This window comes from Adiantum capillus-veneris, chromosome 11 (genome assembly GCF_014529385.1).
Source record: "Adiantum capillus-veneris isolate H3 chromosome 11, ASM1452938v2, whole genome shotgun sequence".
In the NCBI taxonomy this organism is placed as follows: Eukaryota; Viridiplantae; Streptophyta; class Polypodiopsida; order Polypodiales; family Pteridaceae; genus Adiantum; species Adiantum capillus-veneris.
In genome coordinates this window covers 43860809-43883756 of record NC_140941.1, presented here as the reverse complement: position 1 = coordinate 43883756, position 22948 = coordinate 43860809, and the positions used below count along the sequence as shown (strand labels likewise).

The 22948-nt window shown below is 43.3% G+C and overlaps 1 protein-coding gene across 1 annotated transcript; it reads left to right on the top strand.

The window, feature by feature from the left end:
* Window positions 1–324: 324 nt before the first annotated feature.
* LOC147447171 (uncharacterized) lies at window positions 325–2584 on the top strand. Its single transcript, XM_086524266.1, has 5 exons — window positions 325–480; window positions 1053–1305; window positions 1408–1611; window positions 1718–1973; window positions 2073–2584. Exons 2-5 carry the CDS (start codon window positions 1063–1065, stop codon window positions 2150–2152), a joined length of 783 nt encoding a protein of 260 aa, XP_086380392.1. The 5' UTR covers window positions 325–480; window positions 1053–1062; the 3' UTR covers window positions 2153–2584.
* Window positions 2585–22948: the final 20364 nt, after the last annotated feature.

The window sequence follows — 22948 nt, the reverse complement described above, 5'->3', positions numbered from 1 at the left end:
TGCTTCCTCGCCTTAGATCCTTCGAGTCCACCCGTGCGCCTTATTATCGAGGCCCTCCCTCCCCCAACAACAATCCCCATTTTGCATGAGAGTGAACGACAATCATATCAAGTGTCTTGTCAATCACTTCTTACCTCTTACCTCCTTGTGGGTTTTGGTAGGGTTATAAGCACTTCTCACAACAGACAACATATGGGATTGCTTTCTCTATAGGCTATTGAGACAACATATGGGATTGCTTTCTCTATAGGCTATTGCGGGTAACCATTGATGATCGCTCACAGTCATGGATAACTTTGTGCTCGCAATATTTGGTTACCTTAACACAAAGCTATAGCCTATGCCTTCGGGTGACCATGCCCTTTCAGGCCCAAGTATTTAAAACGGCACTTTCGGCGGCATTTCATTTGAATTCGAGCGGGTGAAGCTGCCTCTTCGCACAATTCGTTGTTCTGAGTCTTCGCCATCGCCGATCTGCAGGTATGATTTTCTCCTTCCTTTCGCTTGGAAGTCACCACGGGTTCTCTTGCTCTGCCAGCTCGCCTGCGCCGCCTCTATTCCTCAAGAAAAAACGTAGGCTCTAAAGTGAGACTTCCAGAATTGTGCCCGCTCCTAAACCACAGTTTGATAGATCATGAGCGACCCCGCTCTCAACTCTGGATTTCTACCATTTTAAGCTGCGACAGATTCGTAATGACAACTAGAGCTACTGATGGTTTGGTTAAAGTTTCTATGTCCTCCCTTATACGTCCTTTGCAGGACTGAGTGACAAGCTGAACACTCGATATTACACGCTATACAAGCTTATTTGCGTTCGGTCAGTATATTCCAACGGAGACCATTCTATCTGCTGCCCAGCGTTTGCTGCATGGTGCTTAATGCTTACTTATGTCATATGGCCTGCAAGGACAGTGCATTTCCGTTCCTGATGTATCAACTCCTGAAAATCATAACCTCGGCAGTGTCATTAATGCTTGTTAACTAATCTATAACGGCTCGGTTCAAGTCCAGCGCCGTCGAGGTTAACAATGAGTGGTTCTATCTTTGCTCAGCGTTGGTAGTATGGCGGACCGGCCCAAGAAAACACTGAAACTATTTGGTCACGACATTAATCCTGAAGCGGAAGCTTCGACTGTAGCAGCTGCGCCTGCGCCATCGGCCAAATTTGATGCAGAGGCCGAGAAAGAATTATCCACCGAGGCTGACATCCAGGGCCATAGAGCAGAAAGTGAAGAACAAGCTGAGGCTAGTGAAATGGCGCACAGAAAGAGGAATCGTGGCCATGACATACCTTCTACGTCCCAGGTCCCGATCCCATTAAAGCTGCAGCCATCGTCGGCAGCATTCTAATTCTAGCTTGAAGCTCGCTTATCATTGCTTATGATAAAGCTGCTGTTTACTGATTAGATCGCCAGGAACACAACAGCTAGAGCAGCTGGACAGAATGCTGGAGGTTTGGATCCTGATGTTGACGAAGGTCGACGCGTAACTGCTGCTGCAAGGCAGGTTTATGACGTCCTTTCTAGTGGAGAGGAGAAAGGATTATCCACCGAGGCTGAGATCCAGGGCCAAAGTGCAGAAAGTGAGGAGCAAGACGTTCAGTCTGGCCAGGTCCTGATGATCGCTTTAAAGCTTCAGCTACCGTGCGCAGCCATTCTAATTTTAGTTTAAACTTTGAAGCTATAGTCGCTTATCCTTGCTGTTGTTGGGTGATTAGATCGCTGGAGCAGCTGCTCAACAAAATGCTGGAAATTTGAATCCTAATGTTCCAATTCGTCCGAATGTTCGGAGTCCCTATCCAAGCCCAGTCTGGCAACCTGCTCCTAATATTGCTTGGCAAGGTCCTGTCTTTCCATATAGTGCTCGACAACCTCATACAATATATACTGTTCCACGGCCTCTTCCGTCAATTAATCCTCCCATCTGGCCACCAGCTGGAATTGTTCCACGAGCTTTTCGCCAGCAGTACCAAGGTAATTTACAATGCACGAGAAATGTGAATATTAAGGAACGTCCACCTTAATTGATCTTTTCAACTTTCATATTCTATCGTCTGCTCGGCCAATATGCAGGCCCTCTTCCAGGTGATCAGGATCAGGAGCCACGGAGATCACCGGGCAGAGACCGATCGCAGGCACCACATAGGCGATGAAGTCCCTTTCACGTTCTTTCAATTAAGCAGATGAACGAATACGTCGTCTACAATTAGAGAACATGCGTGATATAATATTAGGCGTTTCGACAAGTTTTCTTTAACTAATCTCAAAACATGAACACCTTTTTAGCATATTAGGCATTGGTTTAAGCGACTGATTCTTTGTTGAAACCTAGATGTCTGTACTATTTTGAATGATTCCTCTTGACTTCTGATATTCAACTCAGGCTATCGTACTTATTGTGATCCTTTTCCTAGCAGATATTGGTTTAAATTTCAGATCCAAGCCTCAGTACTGAGGACTCTTATATATATGGCCTCCTAGAAGGAGCTACTTCCAGTTTAAAGGTTTGCTCAACACATGTAGCTGGAGGGGGCCACAATGGGTTTATTAAGGAGATAGTTAATAGTTAATGAAAAGATGCGGAAGAGACTCGTCACTCTTAATCCTTCCTGTTGCATCCACTGTCGAGCCTTGATGAGAGGTTAACTTTAGCAAGTTCGCCTCCTTCTATGGAAAATGAGCCACAACATTAAAACAAACTTTTTGGGGGTTCTACAAACTTAATTAGCTTCACATGAAGGCAGAATTCCTAGAAGAATCAACAAGTTGTACCGTTCATTGGAAGTAGACTGGGAAGACCGTGAGCATTGCACTCCCTGAATCGAGCCACCCGCGGATTGAAATATGAACATGAACATCTTTCATTAGTGGTTTTGAAATATGAACATCTTTCATTAGTGGTTTTGAAATATGAATATGAACATCTTGTTTACTGAAGAATAGCACAATTATCACGGGGTAAGGGGCTTTGACTCCCCTAATTCGACATTAAGCAGAAGGGTGGCCCACTCATCTCGAGGTTTTAAGATAACCTCTGAGGTCCACTTTGTTGACCTTTAGCAAAATATTGATGTCCCCTATAGGCGTTGCAGATTCCTGGGGAGGGTTACAACACCATTCGAGGCCTTGCTTCAGAGAGAAATTTCCGGTACACTTGGGATGTAGGCAGTCAAGAAGTGGTTACCATCTTTGTATTCTGGTATTGAATTATTGAAGGGCCCGGTACCATATTAATGTGAGGGTTACCCTGAACCGGCCCATATTGGGCATACCAGCTAGAATTTAAGGCAGTAGTCGAGCAGTCAGTCTCGGCGCGCTCAATGAGGACCAAAAATTTGAAATAGAAGGGGACTCATTAGCAACCAGAGCGTTGGTATTAAGAGAGGTACTGCTAGAGGTTTGATACCCTTGATCATACCTTGTCTCATTTTCTCTTTGATAAGCACTTCAATCCATCAACATCTACTATAAAAACAAAGACGGACTAGCTGTGGTCTGATTGATCTGAAAGTTCATCGTTTATACGTACTTCGGCTGTGGCATTTTCAAAACGCACCTTGATGAAAAGCATTTAATAATGAAGGCACTGTAGACTCTTTTGGATCGATTAGATAAGGATGTTGCTAAGTTAGGGCGTATGCATATCCTGAGCACTATTATCTCTAATGTTATGGAATCTTACATCATAGTATGCCATTTTTTCACATGAGTGACTTTGTAACTCAGTACTACCCCACAAACTATGCATGCCCTCCTATAACACAAGAAGTTTTGGACAAATTCTCACAATAATTCCCACATTGTGACTTACCTCAACATCATGAGCTTCTGTGAGGGAGGCACCGCATACCTAGCTAGGTATGATTGGGGGCAGGGACCGCCGGCCGGCCGGTCCCCAATCGTACCTAGCTAGATATGCGGTGCCTCTCGAACAGAAGCTCATGATGTTATGCATTGTATGAAAAACACTGATAAAGACTCCGTTTTCCTACATGAGAAAAATCCTAAATCTTCTTGTGTAAGTACCCATTACTATTGCATAAGGGAGGACCCAAAGAACAACTCTCCAGTTCTGGCACGTCTCCTTACCTTGCTCACCACTTCATACAAAATGTATGCAAAAGCCATAGGTCTCATACTCTCACATTCTCTTCTCCTATGGTTCAACCAGTAACGAAAAGGTAGTTATTGCACTCTAGGAAGGGATAGACTATGCATACGACACTCAGCTGTAGGACTTCATCTTTTTCAAGGAAGACTTTGACAAAGTCTATGATAACAATATAGATTGGCTTACTGATTTTGGCACCTCAACCAGACATACAAGGTATGCTAAATACTTGGAGAGCCATCCTCTTCACCATTTCCACTATCCTTTTGGAGGCCTCTTGATTTTTTGATATCACCGTCAAAGAGTAGTCTTGGCTCCTCAGCCTGGATGCGCTTTTTCATTGTCGTCACTTCGTACTTGAGTAGAGGGTAGGGAAGGGATGGTTGCATCCATTCCTCTTTAATCACATTTGCGTCAAGCTTTTGGACACCCATGGAATGTAGCATCCTCTGTTCCCATTCTGTGGTAGATTTTGCACTTTCGTCAGTGGTTTTCTCTATTATAGTGCGAAGGCGAGCCTCCTCTTATACCATTAAAATGTGTTCTTCTTCCTAGATCTGTGGAGGTTCTTCTCAAATTTTGGGGAGTTCTAAAGGCTCGTATTGGGCGCCGACTCCAAAGTCACTTGGACCCGGATCTGTACTTTGGTCTCTTGCCCTCTCTACCTCTTGTCGTAGGTCAGCTAGTTGCTGCTGCACCTCCCCATCTTGTCTTGTTGCTTCTTCTGCATTATTGAGCAGCAGCTCCTGCATCATCTCTAATTTCTTTTTTCGCTCTTCATTCTCATTCTGGAGCTCTTAATGTTGTTTCCTTAATCTTTCTTCTGGTGCCAAAGATCCTTTTGCCATATTGCGGATCCTTTGTCTTTGTTCTAACCTTAATTTCCAAGCTCCATTGAACCTTGCCCTTGCAATTCGCTGTGTCGTCGCTTGGCACCTCTCATACATAAATCCCCGTGCGAATTTTGCTAGCATCTCACCATTGGATGGGGTCACTTAATATACCTTTTGGTACAAAAGCTTACACTCATCAACAAACTCATCCCTCACATGGTGAAGAAATAGCTTCTTGTTCTTCTTGTGCAAGCACTTGAAAACACGCATCCACTGCTGCTCGGGAATATCTTTTTCTCTAAGCTCTTTAGGCAGCCTCCCATCTAGGTTGAGGCCATGCTCCTCATGTAGTTCCTTGGCCAAGTAGAAAAATCTAGATAGGCATGGGTACTGAAATGTTGCCACTACCAAAAAACAGAGCTTGTTGAAAGACCAGCTTTGCAGCCCTTGCAATAATGGAAAACACATTGCAAAGTAGACGCATGCATACCTTTTGATGACTTTGTTGGCACCTTCGAGTTGGATGAAAAATACTTGACGAGGCTGCTAGGCACCCCCTTTACCTCCAGTTTTGTTGGACTGCACAAGGGTTTGCTTTGCTTTGCTAGCTCATTAGGTGGAGGGATATAATCTTTAAATGCAAGGTCTTATATCATGTTCTTCACGGTCATGTGGCTTAATGAACCGTGGGCAGATGACTTCATAGTGCAGCATGTGCAAAGAAAGAAGAGAAGGGCTAATGTCTACAAAGTAGCTCTAGTACAGGGTGGGGATTAAAAAACAGGACATGCAATCTATACGACACGCACGGAGAGCATCTCAAATAGAGATTAGTGCTACACACGGAGGCATGGAGTGCCCAAAATATACGTAAAATAACATGCTACAATGCATAAAACGATAAATACGCATACCTGAATCGTCGCACACACACATGATCAAGATATACTCACACATCGAGAGAAACAACACGAGAGAGAGAGAGAGAGAGAGAGAGAGAGAGAGAGAGAGAGAGAGAGAGAGAGAGAGAGAGAGAGAGAGAGAGAGAGAAGGAGAAACCGTGAAGATGCACCTCCTAGAGCGGATTGAAAGGGCGGTGGTAATGCGTGTGCTACTCTCTACCCAACCGTGCTATCTTATAGCCTCTCCCTAGCGTACAGACTATCCGATCGTGCCGGTGGCCTTGCCCGTAGGACCCATGTCCTTACATTACCCGCCCCTTGTAGAATCGTTTTTGTCCTCGAAAACGAACGTAGAATAAGTGCGAAGACATTCTCCCATGTAGAACCTTCTTCAGGTCTACCTAGCCATTTTACCAACAACTGTCGTCTGACATGATTTTTGGTGCGAAGCTCATGAGAATCCAAAATCTTTTTGGGCTCATGAGGGATGCTTGGCGGTTCGATAAGGTCAACTTAGACACCTGTACCAATGACATTATCATTCTGTCCTAGCTGTTTTCGTAAACAGCTAACATGAAAAACAGGATGAACTCGTGAGTGCTCGGTAAGAGCTAACTTATAGGCTACTTGACCTATACGTTTGAAAATGGTAAACTCTCCACAATAGCGTGGTAAAAGTTTAGCAAATTTTTCCATCTTCAGGCTTTTTGAATGCTTCGGAACCTTGAGGAAAACCTTGTCTCCTTCTTCGAAAATAGCAAGACGATGATGCTCACTTGCATACTTCTTATATCGATCTTGAGCTTGCTTAACATTCTGTGAAGCAACTCGAAGCATATCAAAATGGTCTTGGAGAAAATCCTTCGCTTGTTGTATGTTCTCCTTAGCCAACCCCACCGTAATGGGTGATCTAGGTTAAAATCCATATAAAAGCATAAATGGACTAAACCCTATAGTCACATGCTTTGAACTATTGTAAGAAAATTTCAATATAGGTAAATAGTATTTCCAATTGGTTTGCTTCTTGCTAACGTACACTCATAGCATATCTTCGAAACACAGCTCTCAAAAAGTGATTATCAAACTTTCAATCTCTATCACAAATGATACTAGTTGGACGATCATAGAGTTTATATATATGCTCTACAAATAGCCGTGCTAATTTCGGTGTCTTAATCGTAGTCTTAGAAGGAATGAATCAAACCATCTTTGTTAGACGGTCTACAATTACCCATATGGCATCATGGCCATGATTTGTAGTAGGTAGTCCTACGATAAAATCCATAGAGATACTCTCCCACTTACCTTGTGGAATCTCTAAAGGATGTAAAAAGCCACCTATCTTGAGACGCTCTGCCTTATTTACTTGGCACTATTGGTAGTTTAGTACGTACTCTTGAAAATCATGATGTAAGCCTGGCCAATAAAATTGCCGTCGAACTAAGATATACGTCTTACGAATACCTGGATGACCAGCACTTGGAATATCGTGACACTCAAATAAGATTTGGTGCGTAGTGTCTGATTTCTTTGGCACACATACTCTATCCTTGTGGAGTAAGTAGCCATCATCAATGGAAACTTTATGTGAGTGCGTGGATGCGATGCGTGCGGAGAGTGAGAAGGAGAGAGAGGGAGACAGAGAGCAAGACACAGGATGTAGGGTGGAGCTCCCAAATCTCACTGTGTGAGTATCATGTGAGAATGTGAGTGAGAACTCCTTATTCTTTGTATGTATAAAGAATAAGTAGATAAATGTGGGCAGCCAGACACTGGCCGGCAGACACGGGCAAAGCACGGTGAGGCATACCAATTGTGAGTGCGCGGATGCGGTGCGTATGTGGAGAGTGTGAAGGAGAGAGAGGGAGACAGAGAGCAAGACACAGGATGTGGGGTGGAGCTCCCAAATCTCACTGTGTGAGTATCATGTGAGAATGTGAGTGAGAGCTCCTTATTCTTTGTATGTATAAAGAATAAGGAGATAAATGTGGGTAGCCGGACACTGGCCAATAGACACGGGCAAAGCACGGTGAGGCACACCGCCTTTACCTAACATTCTCCCACTAAAGGCTGTGTGCCGATAAGTGGTGAGAAGACTAGCCTACAACTAGTATATACAAGAGGTGAGAGAAGACGGCTCTCAACCTATGCCCACTGGCTCACTCTGTAACCGCTCTAGTGTAGATACAACATGCATACCACTATAGCTAGAGCTACGATGACACTCCTGATGCAGGTATCGAGTGACAACCTGCATGGCTCCACAATGCACAATGCCAGTGTCAGTCATCGCACGACTGACAAGTCCCACTGCAAATGCACCAACCGCATAAGCAAGATCAGGTCTCGAAACCAAAAGGTTAGACATGAGAGACCCGAAAGCCGACGAAACATGCACTATGTGTGCCAACCTATCCCTGTCAGCAACCTCAGTGCCATATGCATCCTCATCAGGAACCACCTGACTATGCATCACCATGTCAGCATCCTCTGGCAAAGGCATATCTGCTGAGAATGACTGCACAACTGAAAAATCGGCACCACTGCAATCACGCACAACTGTCTGAAGGACACTGTCACCCTGAAACGTATCAGATGCATCATAGAAAAATGCATCGAAATCTCTGGCTCAATCGATGTCATCTCAACTGATGACTGGCAAAGCTGTGCATCCCTAGAGATACCACTGTCTGCGTGAACATCACCACAAGACAAATGCACAACCTGCTCTCCATGCAGCACATCCGCAAAAGAGACACGCCTCGTCTCTCGTTCCAAACATGGCTATAAATACACAGAGACTACACCGCCTCGTGTGTCAGAAATATGCAAAGGGTATACCAGACCACTCCTAGCACCTCTGGCTATCACCAGTGATCCCCTATGCATCTAAAATGACCGCTCTCGAAGCAGTATACTCTGCAAATTGACGCACTGAAATGAGACTCTGACTGAGTCCTGGTACATAACGTACATCTCGTAGCATAAGCAATGCACCGCTAGGTAAAGACATGCATACATCTCTAGCACCCTCTATGTCATATGCTGAACCATCAGCAAACTGCACACAACCAAGTCTCCCACTAGAGAAAAAAGCAAAAGAAATCATGACGTGGCGTCACGTGAAAAATTGCATGCTCGTCTAGCAGAAAACGCGTAGACAATGTGCTATCCCAAGACACAAAGTAGTCTGAAGGCAAGCTAGACTCAAAAGTGACATTCCCGTCACATGCATACACTCTAGCATGTGTCCTCATAGTAGCACCATGCATCTGTCTCTTCCGTTGCCTCATACGCCTGAAGCAACGACGCCTAATATGCCCATCATGGCCGCAGTGCCAACATGTCAGTCAGGATCGTGAACGTGAACTGCCTCTAACCTGAAGCGTCTCCATGCCAAAAGTATGGCAATACAATGCTCGAGATCACAAGACTCTCCCACCCGAGAGCAAACCACTGTCTCAAGAAAAGAAGGATACACAACTCCTCACTCTTGCGAGAGTGGATACAATAACACAAAGCTGTGTCCAAACTTACAAAACTTGTCAAAGTGAGAGTAAACACTCGATCACAAACTATGGCGAGAAACTGGAAAAAATCCAGCAGAGTTTCCCCTGAAAACTGAGCAAAAACTCAAGTACAATCTCTACCATAAACCATAACACTACTCAATGCCAATGAGTAGAAATGCCAAAATGGCTCCACATTTTCACATACAATAGAAATCCGCACTCAATGTACATCAACGGAGTGACTGCACATAAGCAAGCGCCAAAAGAGTTGCAATCCGGAAACTTGATCAATGCGAAAACAATGCTCTCAAGAGAGCTCACCGGGACTTGAAAGTGCGCGCGAAAATGCTTGTATAATGGGCATCAACCATGCGCCATAACCATATGCAAACCATTCGCAAAGACCATGAATCGAAGCACAAAATCACTGCCAAAGTATCCTGTGAAAACCAGTGAAAGTAGATCCACCTGTGTGCTCCAAAAAACTGCGTCTCTCAAGAGACCGCTTCGATGGTGTGTAAATGCCTCCGTACTTCGTTGCCCAAATCTACCAAAAAACCCTCAAACCACAAGCTTAACACAAGCTGCAATTGCACCTTTAGCTCAGAATTTCTGCACTTCAAGCATATCTCGTGCTTCCAAAAGTGCATCGAACTCGCACACAATGCGACAACAGAAAATCTGGAATTTCTGTATACAGTCAGTCTGAGCTGAATATCAACAAATTGGTGAGGAATTTGCAAAACATTTCTTCTGCAAAGTTGTAGACCACGTCGAAACGGATGGGCATAGCTAACATAATTCTCAGATCTGCATTCTACAAGGAGAAAAATGAATCTGAAAACAGTGCTGCTGCGCACACAATTTTTATGGAAGCACCTTCACTTACACACAATCTTCCACACTCCTTTCTGAGCTTCCAAAAGAGCATACATCACTCTCAACTGAGCTCACAAGCTCCCATTGCATTCTCACAAAGCTTCCAAGCTTTCTTAATCTCTCCACCGCCGAGAGCAAGAGAGCTATCGCCTTGAAGCTCTCAAAGCCGTCGTGCTCTCCACGGTCACCATAGCTCTGATACCAATTGTGAGTGCGCGGATGCGGTGCGTGTGCGGAGAGTGAGAAGGAGAGAGAGGGAGACAGAGAGTAAGACACATGATGTGGGGTGGAGCTCCCAAATCTCACTATGTGAGTATCATGTGAGAATGTGAGTGAGAGCTCCTTATTCTTTGTATGTATAAAGAATAAGGAGATAAATGTGGGCAGCCGGACACTGGCATCAGTCTCTACCACAAACGGCTTAAGTGGGTCAACGGTTGTGTCAGAATAATCAATATCTAATTCTCCTAAATGATTTTCTTATATTAAACTGATCATTTAATGTGGCGAAGGCCAGGGGAGAAAAAGCTAGAATATTGGTTAAGCTAGCAGACCGGCCACAGTAGGGATCCAAAGGAGGGAAAATAGGGATCCAAAGGGGGGGCCATCTGCAAAAGAGCCATGTGCAACAATGGGCTAAAAAGACCCTAAGGTTCATCCCATTAAGACTTCCAAAATGCCAAGGTTCCAAAATTCAAAGGTTGTGTCCAAAGGTCAACCCTAGGGAAAATTGGATGCATTGTGTGTGCCCTAAAAGTCTTTGCACATCCCTACATGGGAGGGGGCGAGCCCTAAAGGTAGGGGATGAGAGAGAAAGCCACACACACACACAGTCTCCCTTTACACAAAGGGAATGAGGGACACATGTCAGCTCCCTAGGCCAGATGCCCACAAGGTGTGCCCAATTTATATTGGATGACCCTTGAAGTGGACCAATGAGAATTAAGCTAGAGTAAATCTAGTTTAATTAATTTAAAAACATTTAATAAAAGAAACCAATGAGAATTAAGTCTCCTAGAAGACTATTGGGCAGTCTCCCAAGGGGTCCAATGAGCATTCAGGAGCCCCATGGCTTGCCTGATTCCTATTGGCCAGGAGGCAAAGGGGTCCAATGAGAGTTTAGTTTAATTATTTAATTACCTAAATCTCTCACAAAAGGGGAAAGGGGACACATGTCAGAAGGCTATCACTTATGCTGCTTAATTGTAATTGGCTTGACTTGGGGAGGGCCAATGAGGCTTCAGCAAGAGCAATTAGCAAGAGGGCTCGCCCAAGAGAGAGAGGGGGCTGATATTTGCAAGGCATTATCACACACACACACTCACACAAGCTCATGTGTGAAGAAAGAGAAGACTATCTCTTCCCAAGCTCCATGAAAATCCGGTCCTCAACTGCTGTCAATAGCTTAATTTCTCTCTCTTTTGAAAGTATTGTCGATGTTATCTAACTAGGTGTTATGCTTTTTGTTGCTCTCTCCACCCAAGCACTCTTGTAATTCTCATTAGGAATGTATTCTAATGAAATGCCCACTATGTTCATGCTAATTTCCGCTACACATAAGTTATTAGGCCATTAAATGTTACATTGGTATGAGAGCTCAAGGTTTCTCTTTTCTTGCTTAAGAAGGGAGGTCCTCAAGCTAGCTACAAATGGTTGGTATTATTAATTGCCTGTGAGTAAGTAGAATAGGGATTTTTCAGCCTTGCAGTGCGCCTGACTTCGTGCAGTTAACGGGGCATCACCGTCGAGAGCTATGGTCTTAATAGTGGAGTCCTACGGGGCTTGCCTACGGCTTAACCACTATTGAGCTATTAGAAGCTTGACAGGAGCCGATGCTGCTTTGGTGTCGAAAGACCCTCTCTTCTATTCCTTGCAATTAATGGTATTCGAGCCGCGGGTACAGTAGCTTGAGTGCTTTTTCTAAAGGGGTAAAGAGGAGTAGTAACTAGGGCTTGAAGTGCCAAAGTACACCTAAAAGTTGTTAGAATGGCTGACAATAGTAAAGAGAGTGAAATTAATGTTGATAACTTTGATTTTGCTCATGAGCAAGCTACTAATGATGCTTCAATGCTTGTTAACTATCTTGTTTCTAGGCTTCAACAAGCCATGGGCAATCCATCTCTCCAAAGTGAAGTGCAACGGCAGCTCCGTGCTCACGGGATTCTCCAAGCTCATCACCATGACGAGAGAACACCTAGGAAGCCTCCTTGTGAGACTACCAAAAGAGGTCTCTCTCCGATTCGGCAAGAAGAAGAGAATCCATATGAAGGGCTCAAGAATTTACTTCTTGATGATGCATCTCCTTCCCAAAGGAGAACTCAAGAGCCTCCACCGAAGGAACGAGAAAGAAGCGAGTCTCCTGCCACCTCGGCGGAGATGGCTCCACGAAGACGACGGGCTAAACGCTCTCCATCACCACCAAAGTGGAGAAGACCATCACACTCTTCTCCACGCCATAATTCAAAGAGGGATGATAAAAAGCAAGAGAAGAAAAAGGCGAGAAAGAGGACACCCTCTTCTCCATCTTCTTCATCCTCTTCCTCTTATGAAAGCTATGGTGAAGACGACAAAGATCAAGACAAGAAAAAGGCGAGAAAGAGGTCACCCTCTTCTCCACCTTCCTCAAATTCTTCACCTTCTGAAGAAAGTGATGGTGCTGTTAAGTATGGAGCCTGATTTACCCTTGTGATTTTCTGTGGTAAAAGCGCACATTTGTAAGGCCCCCATTATGAGGAGAAGCCATCGTGCGTGAAGAAAAATCACTCACTGGAAACCAAAATTTTGACGGACAAGAATTAGGGGCAACTTTAAAGGCCTCGGGGGCGAAGGCCCCCGAGACTTTTTTTCGCCGGAATATTATGGCCGGCCGGCGGCCGGAAAGTGGTCGGAAAACAACCGATCGGTTGGCCGGTAGTCAATGGCCGATGGCCGGTGGTTGGAAGTCAATGGCTGGTGGCCGGTGGTCAGAATTCAATGGCCGGTGGCCGGTGGCCGAATTCAATGGCCGGTGGCCGAATTCAAAAGCGGACTTGTCTTCTCAAGGGCGGCCACACATGGGCGGATTGGAGGGTCCAATTTGGACTTATTTGCACAAGGGCGGCTACACATGGCTGTCTCTCATAAGAGAGGGCAGCCCTTTTGGCCTATAAAAGGAGGCCATTTCTACACACATTTCATAGTGTGAAGGTGATGCAACAAGGTGAGTGTGAGGTGGTGAGAGTGAAGCAAGGCGGGAGCTCCATTAAGGGTATAATCCCTTTGTAAATTACTTCTTGTTTTGAAGTACTAAAGCCATTGAGTGGCTGCTTTCCTGTGGACGTAGCCCACATTGGGTGAACCACGTATATCGTGTGTACTCTCTCTCTTTCTCTCTCTCTCTCTCTACTCTATAATCTCGTGTATGTAAATCTGTCTCTCTCCATTAAGTAATCTACTCAATTATCTATTTAGCTACGTCTTATTTCCTAACAACTGGTATCAGAGCAAGGTTTGCTCGTAGCTAAATTATCTCAAGGAGAGGATTCCTTGAATTGAGTGGGAGTTATGGGGGAGGAAGGGAAGCTCTGTTGAGAGAAGGAGAGAACACATAAGTAGAACCCCAAAGTGTGTAGAATACACACATGAGATGATGTATATATAGAGGGGACCTGGGTGCATATATAGAGAAGCCATATCTTGAGTAGCTTCACATATAAGCTCAACACCCCCGCTCAAATAAGGGTCCCTAACTGTGGATGAAAAAACCCTTGGGGGAACAAGGGAAAAACCCACAGCTCTATATACACCCACCGTTATATTATAAAAATCATTAAATATACAAATGTTTACGAGGAGCTACATCACTCCTTTTACAGTGAATGTTTTATGAGGAGTTACATTACTCCTATCCTATCAAATACAATAATGAATACAAAGGTTCAATAAAGAGGTATAAAAGCTATCGATTAGCTTGTAATCAAAAGTGTCTCCGTGAATCTGCTGTGTAGCTTGTCATCAATATCGCATCACCAAACATGTCTTCATGTTGTCATCAATATGGCATCACCAAACATATCTTCATAAATCTTTTATTGTCACCAAGTTTGTCTTCATAAAATCAATTCTTTGATCAATCCTACATAGATCATAGACTCCAAAAAAAAACATGTCATGAAAATTATTAGCATCGTTAATGAAATAATTAGGTTCACAATGCCATAAGAGATGGTTCGCGACGCCACTCTTTTGACGACATATATACGCACGACAACATATGGTACATAAAGTATAAACGTAAAAGTACAAAATGTGTGATTACGTGATACAAATGATATGTGCATATACTACATAAAACAACATTTATCAATGTAATGATCAATGAATACCATCATTATGTCAATAAAAATGAATAAATGACCATGGTATCAACGAAAAGCATCATGATATCACCGAGAATAATCATTGTATCAACGAAACAACATTATGGCATCACCGAGAATAACCATGGTATCAACGAAACATCATCATGGCATCAGCGAGAATAACCATGGTATCAACGAAACAACATCATGGTATCACCGAGAATAACCATGGTATCAACAAAACATCATCATGGTATCAACAAAAATCACCATGGAATCAACGAAACAACATCATGGCATCACCGAGAATAACCATGGTATCAATGAAACATTATCATGGCATCACCGAGAATAACCATGGTATCAATGAAATATCATCATGGCACCACCGAGAATAATCATGGTATCAATGACATATCATCATGGTATCAACGAAAATCACCATGACCAAAGTATTAACAAAACATCATCATGGTACCATCAAAATCACTATGGTATCAATGAGAAATTATCAATAAAACGACGTAAACTATATCTCTAAAAGAATAATTATACGAGAATCAATGAACAAGTATATCATATAACAAAAGATCATGTACCAACAGTAGCTCGATAGAATTTGGACGATCATCAACGGCTTGACTGAATCGGAACGATGTGTAACTGGCTTCTGCAGCAAAGTTACGTCAGTAACAAATATATGATTGATGAAGAAAAATATAATTGAGAAGTTTTCAATTATGAGAAAAATCAAAAGCAAAAAGTAAAATTTTGATTTTCAAACATATTCGCAGTCCGAGACGATAACCCAAAATCGGTGCAGAATTTAGAGAAACTTCCTTCTGCAAAGTTATAGACCACATCGATTCCGGTCTCCCATAGCGGGTAGTTTCTTCTGAAAAGTTGTAGAATACATCGATTCCGGTCTCCCACGCGGGTAGTTTCTGCAAAATCGTTTTCAATAAGCAGAAAAATAAAAAACTAAAAACGAAAATTGCTTTTTATATATGTACGCAGTCTGCGAACGATAACTCAAAATCGGTGCAGAATTTGAAAACACTTCTTTCTGCAAAGTTGTAGACCACATCCATTCTGGTCTCCCAGGCGGGTAGTTTCTGCAAAATCATTTCCAATTAGCAGAAAAATAAAAAACAAAACGCGGAAGCCGTTTTTCAGGTATGTACGCAGTCCGTGAACGATAACTCAAAATCGGTGCAGAATTTGAAGAAACTTCCTTCTGCAAAGTTGTAGACCACATCGATTCCGATCCCTTTGACGAGTAGTTTCTGCAAAATCGATTTTGATCAGGAGAAAAATTGAAAACAAAAACGTACTGCTCTGATACCATGTTGAGAGAAGGAGAGAACACAGAAGTAGAACCCCAAAGTGTGTAGAATACACACATGAGATGATGTATATATAGAGGGGACCTGGGTGCCATATATAGAGAAGCCATATATTGAGTAGCTTCACATATAAGCTCAACAAGCTCAAGATTGAGAAGTTCAACGGCAAAAACTACCAACATTGGAAGATGCAGATAGAAGACTATCTCTACCAGAAGGACCTCTATTTGCCACTAGGCGGTCTTGCGAAGAAGCCCGCAACAATGGCAGATGAAGCATGGGTTGTCCTTGATCGAAAGGAACTGGGAACAATCCGGTTAAGCTTGGCGTCAACGGTGACCTTCAATGTTTCGGAGATGAAGACCATGGAGGACTTGATGAAGTCAATTGATGACTTCTACGAGAAACCATCGGCATCCAATAAGGTATTTCTTATGAAGCGCTTGTTCAATCTAAAGATGGCAGAGAATGGTTCAGTTGTAGAACACCTAAATGACTTTAACACAAACATAAGTCAACTTCGATCAGTGAAAATCAATTTCGATGACGAAGTGCGAGCTCTCTTTATACTATCATCTCTACCGGATAGTTGGGACAGCTTTGTGATGGCTGTAAGTAATTCTATCTCTGGCACAAATACTCTTAAGTTTGATGATGTTGTGGGTGTTCTCCTAAGCGAGGAAATGCGAAGGAGAAGCACAGGAGAATCATCAAGTGGTGCACTATCAGTGGAAACAAGAGGAAGGCTTAAGGAGAGGTTCAAAAACCAAAAGGGTCGTGATCGCTCAAGGCGGAGCAAGTCACGCACAAAGTCAGTTCTTGAATGTTGGAACTGCGGCAAGAAGGGCCACGTCAAGAAGGATTGCTGGTCCAAGAAGAAGAAGGAGACAGAGTCTCAAGACAATAAGCCAACATCGGAGGCCAATGTGGCAGGTAAAGTAGAGCAAGATGCTCTAATTCTCTCATTAGACAATGTGTCTAATTCCTGGATAGTAGATTCTGGGGCTTCATTCCATGCGACACCACACAAGCAACATTTCCAAGACTACACCAAAGGTAATTTTGGGTATGTATACTTGGGAGATGATGAAGCTTGTGAGATTGTCGGCAAAGGTACAGTTTCTGTCAAAATTGCTAACGAAAATGAATGGAAGCTTAAAGATGTTAGACATGTTCCTTCTCTTCGCAAAAATTTGATCTCTACAGTACAATTGGACAATGAAGGTCACAACATTGCATTCGAAAACAAAAGGTGGAAGATCTCAAAGGGATCTTTGGTGGTTGCCAAGGGTGAAAAAGTCGGCACACTTTACTTGTGTACTGTTAGCACGCAACCTTCAGCTTGTGCAGCAACTACAGAAGTTGACAGTGCGGTGTGGCACTACCGACTTGGGCATATGAGTGCCAAAGGAATGCAAATCCTTCAAACAAAGAAGCTTCTACCAGGTTTGAAAGAAGTGGACTTAGAGTTCTGTGAAGATTGTGTTTATGGTAAACAAAAGAGGGTAAAATTTCAAAAATCAGGAAATGAAAGAAAAAATAAAAAACTTGAGTTGGTTCATTCTGATGTTTGGGGTCCTGCAAGTACACCATCACTTGGTGGCTCATTGTACTATGTAACATTCATAGACGATGCGACTAGAAAAACATGGGTTTATGTCATGAAGAATAAATCCGATGTATTTTCCATATTTCAAAGGTGGAAAGCCTTTGTGGAGAATGAAACAGGTACCAAGGTTAAATACCTCAGATCCGACAATGGAGGCGAATATTGCAGCCAAGCTTTTGAAAGATTTTGTGCTAGCAATGGCATTCGGAGGCAAAGGACAACCCCAAGGACACCTCAACAAAATGGGATTTCGGAAAGGATGAACAGGACAATCATGGAACGAGCACGAAGCATGCGACTACATGCAGGCCTACCGCTTGAGCTTTGGGCGGAAGCTGTAAGTACATCTGTGTACTTAATCAATCGGTCACCCTCAACGGCATTGGATGGGGGAGTTCCAGAAGAGGTATGGACAGGTAAACCGGTGAATTATGCATTTCTCAAAGTTTTTGGGTGTGAGGCTTTCATGCACATAGATAGAAGCCTAAGATCAAAGTTAGATGCAAAGTCCAAAAAGTGTTTCTTCATTGGCTATGGAGAAGGAGACTTTGGGTATCGCCTATGGAATCCTGAAGATGGTAAAATCTTAAGGAGTAGGGATGTAATTTTTAACGAACAGAATATGTACAAAGATTACTTGGAAAGAAAACAAACAAAAGAAACAGGTGATGAGTACATGGAGCTTGAGGACGGTGAAGACTCAAGGACTGCAAACGGTGACAATGTGCAACAACGTCAACCAAATGAGGAGCCTCAACCTATTCCCCGAAGATCTACAAGAGCAAGTAGACCTCCAAAAAGGTTTGTTCCTTCCTTCAACCATCTCTTGATCTCAGATTCTGGAGAGCCCGAATCATATGAAGAAGCTATGCAACATGAATCCAAAGAAGAATGGACGAAGAGCATGCAAGTGGAGATGGACTCACTACATCGCAACCAAACATGGGAGTTGGTTGAGTTGCCTAAAGGTAAGCGGGCACTTCAAAACAAATGGGTGTACAAGCTAAAGGAAGAAGAAGGTGGGAAGAAAAGGTACAAGTCTAGGCTTGTGGTAAAAGTTTTTTCTCAAAAGAAAGGTATTGACTTCAATGAAATATTTTCTCCTGTTGTAAAAATGAACTCAATTAGGCTTGTCTTAAGCCTTGTGGCTGCTCATGATCTAAATCTCGAGTAAATGGATGTAAATACGGCATTCCCTCACGGTGACTTAGAGGAGGAAATCTACATGCTTCAACCAAAGGGGTATGAAGTAAAAGGTAAGGAGAAAATGGTTTGCAGATTAAAGAAGAGCTTGTATGGTTTAAAGCAAGCATCAAGACAATGGTACTTGAAGTTTGATCGATGGATGTTGGATCATGGATTCACAAGATGCAACTCGGATCACTGCGTCTACACGAGGAATTTGGGAGATGGGAAATTCATCATCCTAATGTTGTATGTTGATGACATGTTGATTGCAAGTGCTAACATGCAGGACGTCAAAGACCTAAAAGAGGAGCTGTCCAAATCTTTTTCAATGAAAGATTTAGGTGCTGCAAAGAGGATACTTGGTATGAAAATATCAAGGGACAGGACGAAGAAGACAATAAAGCTATCTCAAGAAGATTACATCAAGAAGGTACTAGAAAGGTTTGCAATGCAAAATGCAAAACTAGTTTCTACACCTTTGGCTGGTCATTTTAAACTAACGAAGGATATGTGTGCAAAGACACTAGAGGAGATAGCCTATATGTCTAAAGTTCCATATGCTGCATCGGTAGGTTCTCTAATGTATGCTATGGTCTGGACAAGGCCAGACATTGCACATGCAGTGGGAGTTGTGAGTAGGTTCATGGACAACCCAGGTAAAGAGCATTCGCAAGCTGTGAAGTGGATACTTAGGTATCTAAAAGGGACAACAACAAATGCTTTGTATTTTGGAGGAACTGATATTGTTCTAGAAGGGTATGCTGATGCAGATATGGCAGGTGACAAAGATACTCGAAGGAGCACTACTGGCTATGTGTTCACGGTTGGAGGCACAACAGTAAGCTGGGCTTCAAAGCTGCAGAAAGTGGTTTCACTTTCTACCACGGAAGCAGAGTATGTAGCAATGACGGAGGCAAGCAAAGAAATTATGTGGCTTCACTGATTCTTAGAAGAGCTTGGATTCAAACAAGACAATTGAGTCTTGTACAGTGATAGCCAAAGCGCTATCCATCTTGCAAAGAACTCAGCCTTTCATTCAAGGACAAAGCACATTGAGGTGAGATATCACTTCATACGCACTCTTTTGGAAGAGGGACAGCTAAAGCTAGGAAAGGTGCATACAAGTGAAAATCCTGCAGACATGTTTACAAAGGTGGTCAACAAGGAGAAGTTGAGCTTTTGCTCATCTTCAATCGGCATTCAAGGATAAGAAGCCAGAATGGAAAGCACTCACAGGTTTGGTTTGGAGATTAGTCTCCAAGTGGGAGATTGTTAAGTATGGAGCCTGATTTACACTTGTAATTTTCTGTGGTAAAAGCGCACATTTGTAAGGCCCCCATTATGAGGAGAAGCCATCGTGCGTGAAGGAAAATCACTCACCGGAAACCAAAATTTTGATGGACAAGAATTAGGGGCAACTTTAAAGGCCTCGGGGACGGAGGCCCCCGAGACTTTTTTTTCGCCGGAATATTATGGCTGGACGGCAGCCGGAAAGTGGTCAGAAAATAATCGGTCGGATGGCCGGTGGCCGGTAGTCAATGGCCGATGGCAGGTGGTTGGAAGTTAATGGCTGGTGGCCGGTGGTCAGAAGTCAATGGCCGGTGGCCGGTGGCCGAATTCAAAAGCGGACTTGTCTTCTCAAGGGCGGCCACACATGGGCGGATTGGAGGGTCCGATTTGGACTTATTCGCACAAGGGCGGCTACACATGGCTGTCTCTCATAAGAGAGGGTAGCCCTTTTGGCCTATAAAAGGAGGCCATTTCTACACACATTTCATAGTGTGAAGTTGATGCAACAAGGTGAGTGTGAGGTGGTGAGAGTGAAGCAAGGCGGGAGCTCCATTAAGGGTATAATCCCTTTGTAAATTAATTCTTGTTTTGAAGTACTAAAGCCATTGAGTGGATGCTTTCCCGTGGACGTAGCCCACATTGGGTGAACCACGTATATCGTGTGTACTCTCTCTCTCTCTCTCTCTCTACTCTATAATCTCGTGTATGTAAATTTGTCTCTCTCCATTAAGTAATCTACTCAATTATCTATTTAGCTACGTCTTATTTCCTAACAGGTGCAACCTTTGAACCATAAAAAATAAGAGGCCATAGGAAATCCTATGCCGCATGGAAGAGGTCGTCCAAGCTGAATAAATTCAAAGAGGGAGGGAAGAGCATCTCTTTCCTTACCTATGATGGTACCTTTGGTGCTACGGACAAAGTCTTGACCTTTATCCAACAATTCGATGTGGCGTTTGGAGATGAGGGCTTCACGGAGTCCTCTAAGCTATGCCATGTAGCTATGCACTTTCAAAAGTCCGCCAGACAATGGTGGTCTAGCCTACGAGCCAACGGTGAAGCTCCATGAACATGGAAAGCTTTAAGAGTTTCCATTATGAAGCAGTTTTTGGCCACCGATGCCAAAGACAAAGTACTCACCGAATGGCGAAGCTTAAAGCTCTCTCCCAATGAATCTATCCACAAATATGTAGACAAGTTTTGGGACCTATAACTCAAAGCCACTGTCTTCAAAAAGTTGGATTTTGGAGAGAAAAAGCAACAATTTTGTGCGGGCTTAACCGAAGAAATGGCGGAGTATGTCAACTCCCAAAGACCACGTACCATATCGGCGGTAATACACCACACTATGGTCGCCTCTCGAATCAATTTCCAAAGGGGGCAAAAAGAAATAATAAGCCCCCGGAAAACAAGGGTTCCAATGAGCCTAAGGGGAAGGACAATGTCCAAAAGTCTCCTAAGGGCAACTCCAACAAAGCTAAAGAGAAGGGAGGTAAGAATAAACTCTCTCCTGAAGAGCTTGAGCGTTATCGTAAGGATAACCGGTGTTTCAAGTGCGGCGAACAAGGGCATGCGTACTGCGCTTGTCCCCAAAAGAACAACCGCCAAGATCCTCCTAGAGCTTCCTTGGTTGAAATCCAAGAGGAGGAGACTCACCAAACTCACCACAAAGGATCTCCTCTATGCCATGCTTGGGGAAAGGTAAGAGAACATGATGCTTTTATTCTCTTTGACCCTGGTTCTACTCACAATTTTATATCTATAGAGTTGGCCACCAACCGCAGACAGTGCCTTCAAGGGGCAAGAAGCTTCAGTCACTCCCTTAATCGGGAAATTGAGGCTTCATGTCCAAGGCTATGTGGACAAAGAGGACTTCTTTATCCCTCCTCTCAAGCATGAGGATGTAATCCTAGGGGCACCATGGTTTGACCGCCTGGCTGCCGATGTTAAATTTCCTGAAAGGAGAATCTCCTTTAAGTTCAGGGAAAAAGACATGTATATAGATGCTAAGGAAATGGGTAACACCATCCCCATTGTACATACACCAGCTTTCAACAAGTCAATAAAGAGCTCTATTTCCGTGTACATTATTTTTGTTAAAGACTCTCAAAATGAACCTAATGCTTTAGCAAAAGAAAATAAAAGCAACCAAAAGGAATTAGAGTTATCCAATTTTCTCAAGGGGTTTCAAGATGTTTTTATTGACGACATCCCTTGTGAACTACCTCCTAAACGAGGTAATGATGACCATGCAATTGAACTTCTTCCAGGAAGTTCACCGCCTAATAAACCTCCTTATAGAGTTTCTCAAGCTCAAGAAGAGGAGATTATGCGGCAAGTGCATGAGTTAGTTGAGAAGGGTATGGTTAGGCCAAGCTCATCTCCATTTTGCTCACCTGTGCTATTAGTGCAAAAGAAAGACGACACATATCGTATGTGTGTCGACTATAGAGCACTAAATAGGATCACTATCAAGAATAGGTTTCCCGTTCCACGGGTAGAAGACCTATTTGATAAGCTACAAGGATCGACCTACTTTAGTAGGGTTGACCTAAAAAGTGGCTATCATCAAATAAGGATAGTTGATCAAGACATTGTAAAGACCGCATTTCGTACTACATTTGGTCTTTACGAATACATTGTCATGCCTTTTGGTTTGACCAATGCACCAGCCACATTCAACCGCTTGATGGAGAAGCTGTTAAGGCCTCATCGAACCTTCACTGGAGTGTTCTTTGATGATATTATCATCTACTCTAATTCATTGGAGGAACACAAGCAACACCTCCAGGTAATATTTCAAGTTTTAAGAGAGAATAAACTTTATGTTAATCGAAAGAAAAGTGAATTTTTCTTGCAAGAGATTCAGTATTTAGGTCACATTATCTCTCAAGATGGCATCCAAATGGATCCATCCAAGTTAAAGGTAATAAAAGGAT